The following is a 14,137-nucleotide window of genomic DNA, read 5'->3' on the forward strand; positions in this document are numbered from 1 at the left end:
TCTCCTTTGCAATCCAGACATGTCATTCAGTTTTTGACCTTGGGTTCATCTTGAAGTAATCCTTCAGCATTCCCCCCAGGAACAAATCCGGAATTCTTCAAGCATTTAGAAGAAGAAGAAGAAGGAGGAGGAGGAGGAGGAGGAGGAGGAAGAGGAGGAGGAGGAGGAAGAGGAGGAGGAGGAGGAGGAGGAGGAGAAGGAGACGAAGAAGGAGATGAAGAAGGAGGAAAAAAAGAAAAGCAGGTCTTGTTGTATATTTACTGGAGAGTCTGTGGAAGGCAGAGAGGTCCTGCGCAGTGCCCAGCAGATGCTGGGGAGATTTCTACTCAGTGTCTTGAGCTCTCCTTCCGCAATGCCTGCTGCTTCTAATCCTTCTCCGGAGCCCCCATCTGGCTCCAGCCTTTCCTGGACCCTCTATCTCATTCCAATATCCCTCCATATCTTAGGTCAGGGAATTATACTCTCTTTTGACTGCTCCTCTCTTTGTCTTCTCACCTAGAACCCTGGTCGACAAACAAAGGTCCCTGCTTAGGATTTGTCTTCCTTGGAAAGTGACAGGAAGTTATTAGTACATTAGTAGTTTTTCACTGTTCCAAATGATAGCATTTCCTATTATTCCTTCATTCATCGAATACATTTGCAGTGTGATGTGCATCTGTCAACAGTTGGGATCTGCCTGGATGCATTTTTCTGGTGTGTTTGTCCTATAAACCCCCATCCAAATTGTACGGGAGAGGGGCAAGGCAAGCATGGGGCAAGGAAAGTGATAAGATTAAGCATCAGATGCGGGTTCAGAGTTCTCTTGAGATCTTGAAATGTAAAGAAATTACATTAGAAATTAATGGTAGGCAGTGCCACTGGGACCTCAGAGTCAATTTCTTTAGTCAAGGGGAATAAGACTCAGGTGCAAGAAGGGGATGTGGAATCCTCAGCCCAGTGAGGTCCTAGTAGGTGTAAATCACTCTGAGAGGAAGGGACACGGCCTTCTTTGTTGGGGCTAGATCTGCAGCAGGGAGGGGAGAGGCATTAGAGGTTGAAGCTCTAAGGGCCTTTAGCTAACATAAATCAAGCGAAGAACAAGTCACTCAGAGAGCCACGTGAGCCATAAATAGTGAGTACCACCTGCTATACACTGGTCATCTTGAGAAACAATGAAGTAGAAGTGGGGTCTACCCTCGTCTGAGGTTGCCTAGGTCTTTGATCGTGTGTGTGTGTGTGTGTGTGTGTGTGTGTGTGTGTGTACCCTTCCCCATGTGTGCCAGAGAGGGGGGAAAACCCACCATTCCCTCTACCAGCTGAGGGAGATCATTGTAGGCTTTTCCATAGAATTCCAATGATGTCTCCAGATTCCCTAGAAGGCAATGCTACTGCCAAAGTCACCTGGAATGACTCCAGAAGCTTGGGCTCTGGATTCCTGGGGCGTTGGGACAAGAGCTGTCATGATGAAACTGCCTGAGCTGTGTACCACCAAGGGCACCTACTAGCCACATGCACCATTGATTAGTAGAAGATGGCTGGTCATCAACAAGGGAATTACCCTCTGACTCCCGGGAGGTTGGACGTGTCCACTGACACCTCACTGCAGAAAGCCCCAATCTGCTGTTGGGAGTGGGGCAGTGATTTGTCTGTGATGACTGCCCTACGTGATGACACTTGTTGTTAGCTACTGTGGAGTGGGCCCCTGATTCCGGGGAGCCCATATGCGATGGAAGGAAATGCTGCCTGGTCCTTCGCCATCATTTGTGATCCACATGGCTTTTGTGGGTGGATTTTTGTAACGTAGAACAGCCCTTTCTTCCTCATGCATCATAGGCTCCATGCTCCATGGAGGTTTGCTCAGCATCGACACAGCACGTCTGCTCAAGCCATGCTGTTTGGTGTTCTTTGAGTTTGGGGAAGAAGGAAAGCCTTACATGGCAAGATCAGGGCTGCAAGGTGGATGGGAGAAGGTTTGCCAGTGAAATTCGTGTGGGACAGCCTTAATTCCCTAGAATAGCAGTTCTCAACCTGTGGGTCGCGACCCCTTTTCACAGGGGTTGCCAGATTCATAACAGTAGCAAAATGACAATGATGGAGTAGCAACAAAAATAATGTTATGGTTGTGGGTCACCACGACATGAGGAACTGTATGAGAGGGTCACTGCATGAGGAAGGTTGAACCACTGCCCTCAAAGAATGAACCTGTGACGGAAAACAATTTCCTGACTTCTTTCTCACAAATGCAGTTTTCAGTTTTCCCTACGCTCATTTATAATAAGCCCCACAATTTTCCTTTAAAAAGATCTATCACTGAACCATGACGCTATGGGGGACAGCACTGGAGACACAGTTCAGGAACAGTGCACGGTCTGGCCCATCACACTGGGGCGAGCCACTGAGGGCATGCAGCAGGGGGAGCAGAGTGATGAAACGCCCGGGGAATACCAAAAACAGACTTGGGAGACAAGAGTGTGGCACCCCATCAGATTTGACTGGAAAACACTTGTAAAGGCCAACACACAGACCATGAACTGTTTATAGGCTTAAAAAAAAAGTCATAATAAATAAATAAAAATGAAATGATCTATCAGATTACTCCTTTGGAGTTCCAGAGAAATGACCATCATAATGGTCTGAGCCAACTTCTGCTTTGGAATTCACTTACCAACCAGATCCCCTCAGAAGTCACTGTTTCCACCCAGAGACCCCCCTCTGCCTCGGAGACCTTGACTCTGCAGCTGACAAGGCCAGCCCAGAGCCTCTTCCGGGCTGAGGGGAGGGTCTTCACATGGACACTGTGCCCTGTAGGGAAGACCAGCAGTGAAGCGCCCATAAGAGCAGTCTGTCGTCACTGCCAGCAGCCTTATCTCCTCCTACTGGAGATTGTGTTCCAGAATGTACAACCAACTCCGTCTGGGCTCACTGTGCTGTGGGGGAAACTAGATCAGAGAGGCTACACAACCTGTCTCACGTCTGCACCCAGAACCCGTTGGCTGGTATGGCCTTGGCACTTAAGTCCATGTGCTCAGCCCATTATCAGACTGTGCCATGAATCTCTCAGAAGAGGCCAAAGCCCATCTGTAGGCAACTGGACATCCCCTTATGGGTTTCAGGGAGGAGATGAGCCAGTCAGGGTGCAGTAGAGCAACGATGAAATATACAACTTTCCTCTAGTTCCTAAATGCTTCCTCCCCACCCTCCCCACTATCATGATCCTAATTCTACCTTACAAATCTGGCTAGACCAGAGGATATACTTGGGTACAGATAGGAACTGGAAACATGGAATCCAGGACAGATGATCCCTTCAGGACCAGTCGTGAGTGTGGCAATACCACGAGGGTGGAGGGAGGGTGGGGTATGAAGGGGGAACTGATTACAAGGATCTATATATAACCTTCTCCCTGGAGGACGGACAACAAAAAAATGGGTGAAAGGAGATGTTGGACAGTGTAAGATATGACAAAATAATAATAATTTATAAATTATCAAGGGTTCATGAGGGAGGGGGGAGTAGAGAGGGAGGGGTAAATGAGCTCATTCCAAGGGCTCAAGGAGAAAGCAAATGTTTTGAGATTGATGAGGGCAACAAATGTATAAATGTGCTTGCCACACAACGGATGAATGGATGGACTGTGATCAGAGTTGTATGAGCTCCTAATAAAATGACTAAAAAAAAAAAATTCAGAGGTGTTTGGTTCAAGCTATAATGGTTTCACTCATCTTGCCTGACTGTCCCTTGTCATTCGAATGCATGACAACAAAATGTGACAGCCTGCCCAGAGCACAAGCAGATGGATGCCTTCCCATTGGACATAGGAGGAAACGATGTGAAGCAGGGCCACGCTCCTTTAGAAAGATCGTTGCCTCCATTGACGTCTTTGGCCATCGAAGAACCTTCTTCCGTTAGGCCTCTTTGATTTGTCAAAGGGAAAAGCGGACTCCTTGGGAGGAAGTAAGGGTGAGAAACCACTGCCCAATTGGACTTCACTCATGCTCACTCCCACCGAGTCCATTGGGAGTCACAGTGACCCCAGAAGACAGAGTAGAAGTGCCGCTCCCCAAGTGGAGAGAGGAGGGAGTTGTAAGGACTAAGTTTCACTCTTGGCCATCTGTAGTTTCATAAAAACAAAATCAAAACCAAAATCCAAATTCACTGCCATTGAATTGATTCATACTCAAAGTAACCATACAGGACAGACTACAATGGCCCTTGTGGGGTTCCCAGGCTGTAAATCTTTATGGGAGCAGAAAGGATCACCTCTATCCCTCAGGGTGGCTGGTGGTTTTGAACTGCTGCCTTTGTGGTTAGCAACCTAATGTGTAAGGCCCACTATACTAGTTTGGGGGGCCTTCCAGGTGACTTCAAAGCTAATGGACCAGAGAGATGATCTCTCGGTTCCCTGCCCTGAGTTAAGTCGGGGACAGCCATTCAAGTCATAGGGTCCCAGCTCTAGAGAAGTGTGACACCCCTCTCTCCGCCTCATCAGCTTTCCTCTCGTCTTACAGAGGTTCCCAAAACAGAGCAGGCTTTCGAGGAGCGCCTGATACTCAAAGCATTCTTGCTGAAGTTCGTCAATGCCTACTCCCCCATCTTCTACGTGGCCTTTTTCAAAGGGAGGTGAGTATCATGACAGCATCCGTGGAAAGCCAATTTGGCCCTGAGTCTGGGCCCAACTCACATCCTCAGTTCCCTACCCCAGGTTTTTAATCACCTGGTACTCACCCCAGCAGAAATGTTAGCACAAAATAATTCTGAATTAACGCCTCCAGATTTTGACACCCAGGGAAACTGTATAGGGATTTGGTTCTGGGCCCTGAGGTAGGGTCTGAGAAGAATTTGTGTCTCCCAATTTTGTAAACAAGACAGGAGGGAATTTCATGTTTTACCAGTGGCTCTTCTGTCTAGATGCAAATTCATTTCTGCTAAGTGTTCTTTATGGTGAGATTAGTTGGCTACCTAATAGGAGAGGCTCTAGGAGACATCTGCTAATTATGCCAGGAATGCATCCCTAGAACTACAAGACTTTCAGACAGACAGCAAGGGCTATCAGAGTCCACACTTGATGATTTCTTGTAACTCTGTGACCCAAACCACAACCCACCTTCCCAGAACCTCTGCCCTTGGCTCTACTGAAATCATAGCAAGACTGTCTCAGTAACAAGAGAGTATATAGCTCTCTGGTGTTTTCTAACAAGGCACTATGTCAATAGCAACTTGTGAACATACAGCTATGACGTTCCAGGCAAGAACCAGGACCCCAACCCTTAGAGAAAGGGATGGCTAGCTGCAAGAAGTAGTCTTGGAAATAGCATGATATAATCTGTAAAAAGTGCTATGATAAGACATGTAAATAAAATGTTAGGGGCCACTAAATCATGAACAGACAGCAAGAGGACTTCATAGAAAAGGAGAGACTTAAGCTGAGTCTCAAATTGATGGGTGTATTTCAAGGGGGTGACCTATCAAGAAAGTAGAGCCCTCTGGCTTGTTGGCTGGTTCTATGATGATGGTTTAATTCTTTCCTCTCCCCACCTTCTCACTCTTCTTATCCTGAATAAATTCTACTTAGAAGAGAAACGTGGCGGTCTTTTTTCATTCCGTTGAATGTTTCCAGTAAGAAGTGAAGACTTCTTTTTTTTTTTCTCTTGGTGTAGAATTGTTTATTTTTGTTTTAGAACCTCTAGACTTATAGGTTCATCTTTTCTTTTATTTATTTTTTCTTTTATTTATTTTATTTATTTTATTTTAACAATTTATTGGGGCTCATACAATTCTTTTCACAGTTCATACATATACATACATCAATTGTATAAAGCACATCTGTACAGTCTTTGCCCTAATCATTTTTTTCTCTTTTCTTTTACATTTTATTAGGGACTCATACAACTCTTACCACAATCCATACATATACATACATCAATTGTATAAAGCACATCCATACATTCCCTGCCCCAATCATTCTCAAGGCATTTGCTCTCCACTTAAGCCCCTTGCATCGATTCCAGGGATCTTCTCCACCATAGTGAACTCTAGCTTGTTGTTTCCTGGGAAAACAGAAGTCTTCACTAAGGAGTTTTGATCAGAACTCAGTGCTGACACGAATAGAAGGAGAGAGATGCACAGACAGTACAGTTATGGAAATTCCAACGTCCTTGCATTTAGGTTCAGAGGTCATCATACCACATACCTGTGCATGCACATATATGTACACATGTATCCTGTCCAGTTCTCCACCAAACCCAGCCTCTAACCCTGACCACTCAGCCCTAATGGCCTGGGGGTTGACCAGATAAAGAAGTGAACCCTACGTGGTAAAGGTGATTCCTAGCTCAGTGTCAGACTGTGAACTCCTGCCTTGGGTGATTTGATGCCCATTCTGCCCAGTGCAGCCGAGGAGGATATACAGGGTAAGGGGATGTGTAGCCCACCCAGGATGTACGCTTTCAAGCAGTCCGGGCATTCTCTCTCTCTCCCTAACTCTTCCTACATTTCTTTGTTTCAGGTTTGTGGGCAGGCCTGGGAGCTATGTCTACGTGTTTGATGGTTACCGAATGGAAGAGGCAAGTCCGCTCATTGTTGTTTCATGCTTGGCTAGTGGTTTGTAGGTGCATCCTCCCGTCCTCTTCCTGACCCCCAACCTAGCTGAGTTTGCACCCTTGCTGCTGTCAGCTCCGCTTGGTCCAACAGCCTCTTCTTTTCCTCCCTCAGTGTGCTCCAGGGGGCTGCCTCATGGAGCTCTGCATTCAACTCAGCATCATCATGTTGGGGAAGCAGCTGATCCAGAACAACATCTTTGAGATTGGAGTCCCGTACGTAGTGCGCTCGCTTCCCCTTTGCTGCCAGCAATGCCCGGCTTTGACCAGGCATTCAATGGCCTCTCCTCTTCTGAGATAGCTCAATTACTCACCTCTCTGTCCACCTGCCAATGATTTTCCTTATCGGGCAGGCAACCTCCCATAGTTCTTAGGTGTCAATGGGAGTGTGATATTTAAGACTCAGAAAGGTGAGCCACGTGGTTCTGTAAGTGAGCATACCCAGTAAGGGCCAGAGCTCGGTGTCAGATTCTCTCTGACTAAGTGTGAGTCTACAATATCATGTCTTCCCAGTGAATCCATGAAAGGGGAGCCGGCAAAATAGTAGGCAGCTGAATATTCAAGTTTGAAGATCATGAAATTGTTTAGAAAATCCCCTGAGACTAAACTAGTTTATATAGTTTTAAGAGGGGATGGATGAATTGTTGATAAATGTATTGTTTTCGTGTGGATTCTCTCTCCTCCATTCCTCATTGTTTTACATCATCTCATCAGATTTTTGTATTGAGATTGTCATCAAAATACACAATGACTCATGCACTGGGCTAAGAAAAGAAGATGGAATGAGCGAAACTCTACCAATAGAATAGAAAGAAAATGCAGCCCCTCTGTCTTTCCTTTCAACTACCTTTTGGTTTTAAATAAGTCTTTATTTTAGGCCCTGTCTATGGCCAGCTTAATCCCAAAGAGCCAGGGAACAGCAAGATGATCAGGACGAAGGCTGGCAAGGGGTTGGGGTGGGGCTAGTTTAGATAAGGGAGGCAGGGTGGACAATTTGCTTCAGGTCTAGAGTTCTTTGTAAACACCTTGCAATATTGATTATTTTGAAATTCAGTTAATAGATCCCTTTGAGTTAGGGATCCCCTCTTTAGAGATTCACTAACCATATTATATTAATGGTTTTGATTAGTCCTTAAATACACTTTTTAATCCCTTTCTTTCCAAATATAGTTGGTGGTATTATTGGCCAAGGTTCTTAGATGTAAATATTAGAATCCACTCTGGTTTTTTTTAAAAAGCAGTGCAAAGGAATTTATATAAGAATATTAAGTGACTAATGGACTATTCTTTAAGGACCAGAGGGCCAGACCCTGAAACGACATAACTAAGAGCATCATTAGCTCTATCTTTTGGTCAAGGAGCTCTGGTGGGCATAGTGGTTGTGCACTGGGCTGCTGACAGCAGTTCGAAACTACCTGCTGCTCCAAGGGAGAAAGACAAGACGTTCTACTCCTGTAAGGAGTTACAGTCTCAGAAACCCACAGGGTTGCTCTGAGTCGGAATTGTTTTGATAGCAGTGAGTGAGACCTTTGGCTAGGTCTTAAAGGATAGGATGGACTAAGATAGACGCTGAGACAAATGGATAGACGCTGAGATGCTGAGACTAAGATAGACGCTGAGACAAATGGACCTGGTGACAAAGCAGTAAGTTACACAGTGGGCTGCTAACTGCAAGGTCAGCAGTTCAAAAGGGCCAGCCTCTCTGTGGGAGAAAGATAAGGCTTTCTACTCCCATAATCAATTACAGTCTCAGAAAGCCACAGGGACAATCTACCCTGTCCCATACAATCACTATGAGTCAGAATTTACTCCATACGTGTGAGGTTCGCAATTTTTTTAAGGATGAGAATTGTACACAAAAGAAACTTTCTCAAAACAAAACTACAGCAAAGCACTGTCAAGCTCTGGTGTTTTTGCTTTCAGCCTTTGCACAAAACTTGTATGCAATTAAATGAAGAGAAAATGTATGAAATGGCTCTTGCCTTCCCAAAGCCTAGATTTTTAGTTTGGGAGATGAAATAGACTTCATAGCATTGGGTACTCTCTATGTGCCCAAAATTCTGCCACATTTCAGAATACGAGGAGGTAGCCAACCGTCCCCACCCCCCCAAAAAAAACCCCAACTTTTTTTTCAAAGCTATATATTTAAATTTTTTTTGGCAAGACAACCTTCTCACCTTCAAAGTCCTCTCCATTCATTATACTTAATACATTTGTCAGATCTGCAATTCCATTCCATTTGTGGAAACATTTTTCAAACTCATCTATTTGGATGGCTGACAGCATCTCTCTCAAATATTTTTTCTTCACCTCTTCTACATGATCAAATCGCTGTCCTTTCATGCCCCTCTTCCTTTGTAGAAACAAAAAGAGGTAACATGGAGCAAGATTAGGTGAGTCAGGGCAAGAGAGGCATGATTGTGTTTTTTGCCAAAATGTGGTGCACTGAGGTAGCTGCATGAGCAGATGCACGGTCGTGGTGGCAAAACCAGGCCGACATCTGCCGCACATCAGGCTTTCTTTGTTGCACACCGGTACACAATCTTTTCAGAACCTCTGAATAGAAAGCTTGATTAACAGTCTAACTTGGTGGGCTGTACTCCAAATGCACCATGAGTCAACGTTTTCATCCATTTTGGAAGTTGATGGATGTCCAGAATAAGGTCCGTCATCAATCGACATTTCACCTTTTTGGAAATGAGAAAACCACTCATACACTTGAGTTTTTCGCAAAGTGCTGTCCTTGTAAGCTGTGTTTAACATCATAACAGTTTCTGTGGCATTTTCCCAAGCAGGAAACAAAATTTCACAGCCCCATGCTGTTCTCTTAGATTGGCCATCAGAAACAACAAGGTTTGAACGAAACTGCTTTTATAAAAAAAATTCACTGTGACTAGAGAGAACCTTCTCAGATGATGCCACTGGGTGCACTAACTCAGAGCAAGTTGCTTGACGCTCGCCTTGTGGGGAAAACACGTACTATAAAGCTCTGCTCTGCCCAGCACAATTCCATTTTGTTTTGTTTTCGGCCAGGGGGTGGGGTGTCCCCTCAAGGTTGACTGGAGTTTTGGAGAAGTTAAAGAAGTCTGCATAAGTAGAAGGGTTTATTCTAAAGTTTTTGTCTTCAGACAGAGCTGCTACCATCATGGCTAAGAAATGGTCTCCGATGATTTCCATCTAAAGAAATAATGCCCTACTTCGACAAGAGACTGACTCAAGTCTTATCATGGTTACTTATGGCCCAGGAAGTGCTGTGGATAGAAGAGGCTCAGATGGATGGCATGTCCTTGACCAAAGTTCTGGGGGAAATCAAAGTAATGGCAAAGGCCACAATTCCTCCTCCTACATCTGCTGAGCAGGCTGCTAAAGTATTCTTTTTGTCAGGCTGGATGGAGTCATTAATGGCTATATGGTTTAATTCTATTCTCCATGTACAATGATGCCAGCCACACCTGCTTCCTTGAAGGGACCCTTAGCTGCCTGAAAGATTCCCGGGGGAAGCTATTCTTTCATCTTTCTGGGAAACTCGTATACAGGACTGACATTCTCATGGAGGCAGTTGAGTTTGCCTGGAAATAAAACCCTTTTGATCAGATCCCCACTTCAAGGAATGAGAGCCCTCAACATTCCCTCGTGACACTTGCCACCCGTCTTCAGAAAAGTTCTCGCCATCACTCACAGTTTTTTTGAGCTGAATATTTAGATTCTTTGTATGTCCACATGCTGGAACAACTTCAGATGATCCATGCTTTCCCTGGAGAAGGATTGGAAGGAACTCGTACGTATGGGCAGCTTGTTCTACCTCCCTGATTAAATCAATCTCTAGACATCAGTCAAGAAATCATCCGTCTTGAGAATCTCAACCCTCTGAAACTTTGCCTAGTTCCCTGTTTTTTGATTAAAAGTCACTCCGTGATAGTGAAGCAAAGCTAGTGAAACAGATGGCTCCTCCTCTCCAGGAGCTTACCATCTTAGAGAAAGCATTTGCTATGGACAAACATAGGAGCATATGCAGATGGTATCAAGGCCACATCTGGCCTTTTTGAAGCTTATAAGACCGTCGTCCCTTCCACTCCCTCTTACAAAAAAAAAAAAAAGCCATTCCCTTCAAACATCTGAAAAGGACACCTGTCCTTCAGAACATTCTTATTCTATAAGCATTCCGCTCTAGATAGACATGTTTATGGCCAGAAGAAGCCCATTTTGTTTCATCCCTGGGCATCTGATCTACCACTTGGCCCATTCACCCAGACTCAGAAACCTTTTATAGAATATGAGAGTAGCAAGAACTCAGGCATATGTTTGGACAGTGTGTTGGCACGTTCCCCACCCATCAACTCCATCAGCTCCATAACAGATGAAGTTAACACATGGCTGTTTGCCTTGAAGGCTAAATTTTCATGTTTATGCTTGATATGTGTTTCATATGCTACACTTTAATTGATGGCAATTGCATAGCAATTCACAAAGCTGTGGGCAGTCATTTCTGTAAGTACCACTGTCTTCATCTCTTAAAAAATGATGAGCTTCTGTTCAATTCTAAGGTTCCCTTCAGTTCTAGCTACCCAGGGACCTCTCTGCTATTGAGTGACGGTGGTCCCTGGTTATTCAAGGACAGCTATTTCTCTTTCCAAAGATTATCCTCTTTTCCTTTTCCAGTGTGCTAGAGGACATATACAATGTGATTATCTATACATTTCAGGGCATTAAGTTATGTGCATGCTGCAGTAGTTAAATTCAGGGACACAGAGTACAAATTCTACCAAACCCTAGGATCTTCTATCTCCAAAGTTTCTTCTCCTTCTACAGATTGTATTTGGTCATACGAGAGCATGATGATTATGATTACTGGATTTTCCATCCTCTATTTAGAGCCCTTTATTTGTAAGCCAGATTTTTGTTGTCACTGGGTGCTGTTGGTCGGCAGACAGTTCAAAACCACCAGCGGCGCTGTGGGGGAAAGACTGGGCTTTCTATTCCAGGAAACAGTTACAGTCTCAAAAACCCACCGGGATCCATGAGTTAGGATGGCAGTGAGTGGTAGTGAGTTTTCTCAATAAATTAGAGCCTTCCAATTGAGAGTTCAAGTATTGGCACTCTCCTCACACACGACACAGCTCAGATACCTCTTGCCTGCCAGGGAGGATCATCCAGGTAAACTGTAAATATCAGTCTTAGTCCTTTTTTAACACCTTGGTGAGAGCAGCGAGACTCTGCAGGACCAAGATTTGGGAGCCAACGGATTGAAGTTTCAAGTCAAGCTTTATACTAAGCTCACGCTGGGACCCTGGGAGAATTATTCCAGGAGGATTTCTATCCACCCTGGTGAGGGAACAAACCACCCTGGATCAATGCTCCAGAAAATACAGACATCTGAGAAAAAGCCTTTCTCTGACAGTTCCAGGTTGCCACGGTCTTACTTAGCATCCCTGGTTTCTTTGCTTGCAGGGACACTTGGTGTGTCTTGCAAGTCCAGGCATTGAGATTGAGGAGGCCAAGTCAGGATCACTGTTGTTTGGCTTCTGTCGTGTGCCCTAAGACAGATTTTGGGTACAGCATTGTTCTTAAGTATTTTCAGAGATGTCACATTTTCCCCTCAAAAACTCACTGCCATGGAGTCAATTCCGACTCATGGAGACTCTCTAGGGCAGGATAGAACTGTCCCTGTGGGTTTCCAAAATTGTAATTGTTCAATGCCAGTGAATCATTACCCTTTAGATTATTGTTGTTGGGTGCAGTTGAGTCAGTATTCTACTTATAGGGACTCCATGGGATGGACCTATGAGAAATATCTCCTAGGCTTTTCTTGACTGTAAACATTATGAAAGCAGATCCTTAGGGTTCTTCTCCAGAGCCCCTGGGTGTGTTGGAACTGCCAAACTTTCAGTTAGCAGACAAGCGCTACACTGTGTTCCTACCAGGATCCTTGTAAGCCAGGGAGTTATAATTTATCTTGGCCCTGATGCAAAGCTTTCATTTGATTCTTTATACGTGCGCATGTGGTGGGCACATAACACGACTGAACATCTTGAGAACTCCTCTGCCTTGCAGGCAACGTGTCGTACCTTAGAACACCCATTCAGCGTTGTCCATCACTTTTCAAATTTCCTCCATATCTAACTGAACATCCACTTGCAGATTAATTTCCCCTATGACAACTCACTTATTGCTTCAATTTATGGGTAACAGTTCCTATGTATAGCAAACAGCAGTCAGAGGAATAAAACAAGCACAAAACAGTATTAAGTGACCAATGACTTTATAGTCACCCAAAGCACTTACAATCAGATCTGCATTCTCTTTGCAAGCCTTGGAGATTAGTTAAGGGCATGTCTGTGGCAGATTGAGCTTTCTCTTTGATTTCATTAAGAGGGATTGAAAGAGTAAAACAAATGAACAAACCCCAAATTGATATATAAGACCAAGTGCAAGACCTTTTAAAGGCTTCATGTGAAGTGCCCGTTGAATATTTCCTTTGTTTTGGAAATACTGTTTCAGAACAACATGATCAACTCTTAATCCCATGTGTTGGGGCCTTTCCCCTTACTTCCCATGTATATACTTCACTGCTATCTTCTTAATCCAGCTTCCTAAGCATGGCCCAGAAGCCCTGTTGGCAAATTGGCTACATGTTGAACTGCTAACTGCAAGGTCAAGAGTTTTAAACTACCAGCCACTCCTTGGGAGAAAGGTGGAGCTTTCTGCTCTTATAAAGAGTTACTGTCTACAAAACTCACAGGGGCAGTTCTACCCTGTCCTATAAGGTCACTGTGAGTCGGCCTAGATGCAATGGCAGTGAGTTAAGCATGTCTCAAATACAGCTCTCCTGCTATTGCCCTAGATTCGACCACCACCACCTCTTGCCTGAACCACTGTACGATATGACTCACAAGGCCTTGATACCATGCACTTACCCTAAATGCCAAGTCTCTCTTCCATTACTGTCCAAGAAGGCTGCACAGCTTCCCTCTCGTCCTCTGTGTAAGTTTTATTAATTCCTTACATCTCTCCTCTCCCCAAGTCCTGCAGAAACCCTAACCAGGTTCACTATGGAACCCTGGTCTGCTTCCAGGCATCTCCTACCAGGGAGCCACTCATCCCACTTTTGCTAGGCCTGAATCAGTGACCCTGGAACTGGCAGATGACACTGGAGATGGAAAAATAAACTGTTTCAAAGGGATCCAATAAAGCTGGGGGTATTCATTCTTTAAGGGCAGCTTTGTGCCTAATGAGGACATGATATTAGACAAAGCTTGCATGTCTGGTCTGGCCCTGGACTAGCCCCACTCATGCAACCCCAGGCTCCTGGAGCGTGACCCAGTTGTGGCATATGCTTTGCAGAGAGAAGCTGGAGGCTTGTACACATCGCTGGCCCCAGGATAATTCTCAAAGGCAGCTCCTTTCGAAATGACTTCAGGCAGGGTGAGCAGCATGGCAGAATCTGATCTTGCGCTATTTATTATCCGAGCCCATTGGCAAGGTGCTCCTCAGCCCACACACACTCTGCCTTTCCCTTATGTGTTCCAGCAAAATAAACCTTGGACTCAAACTGCACGGTGCCC

The 14,137-nt window shown here is 44.9% G+C and overlaps 1 protein-coding gene across 1 annotated transcript in view; it reads left to right on the top strand.

The window, feature by feature from the left end:
* Positions 1-14,137, top strand: part of ANO2 (anoctamin 2) — a 415,077-nt gene that overhangs the window by 351,073 nt on the left and 49,867 nt on the right. The window contains exons 17-19 of the mRNA XM_075553136.1: positions 4,488-4,599; positions 6,485-6,542; positions 6,691-6,791. Coding sequence (XP_075409251.1) covers positions 4,488-4,599; positions 6,485-6,542; positions 6,691-6,791 — 271 coding nt within the window. The remainder of the gene's footprint in view (positions 1-4,487; positions 4,600-6,484; positions 6,543-6,690; positions 6,792-14,137) is intronic.

Source organism: Tenrec ecaudatus, chromosome 6, assembly GCF_050624435.1.
Source record: "Tenrec ecaudatus isolate mTenEca1 chromosome 6, mTenEca1.hap1, whole genome shotgun sequence".
In the NCBI taxonomy this organism is placed as follows: Eukaryota; Metazoa; Chordata; class Mammalia; order Afrosoricida; family Tenrecidae; genus Tenrec; species Tenrec ecaudatus.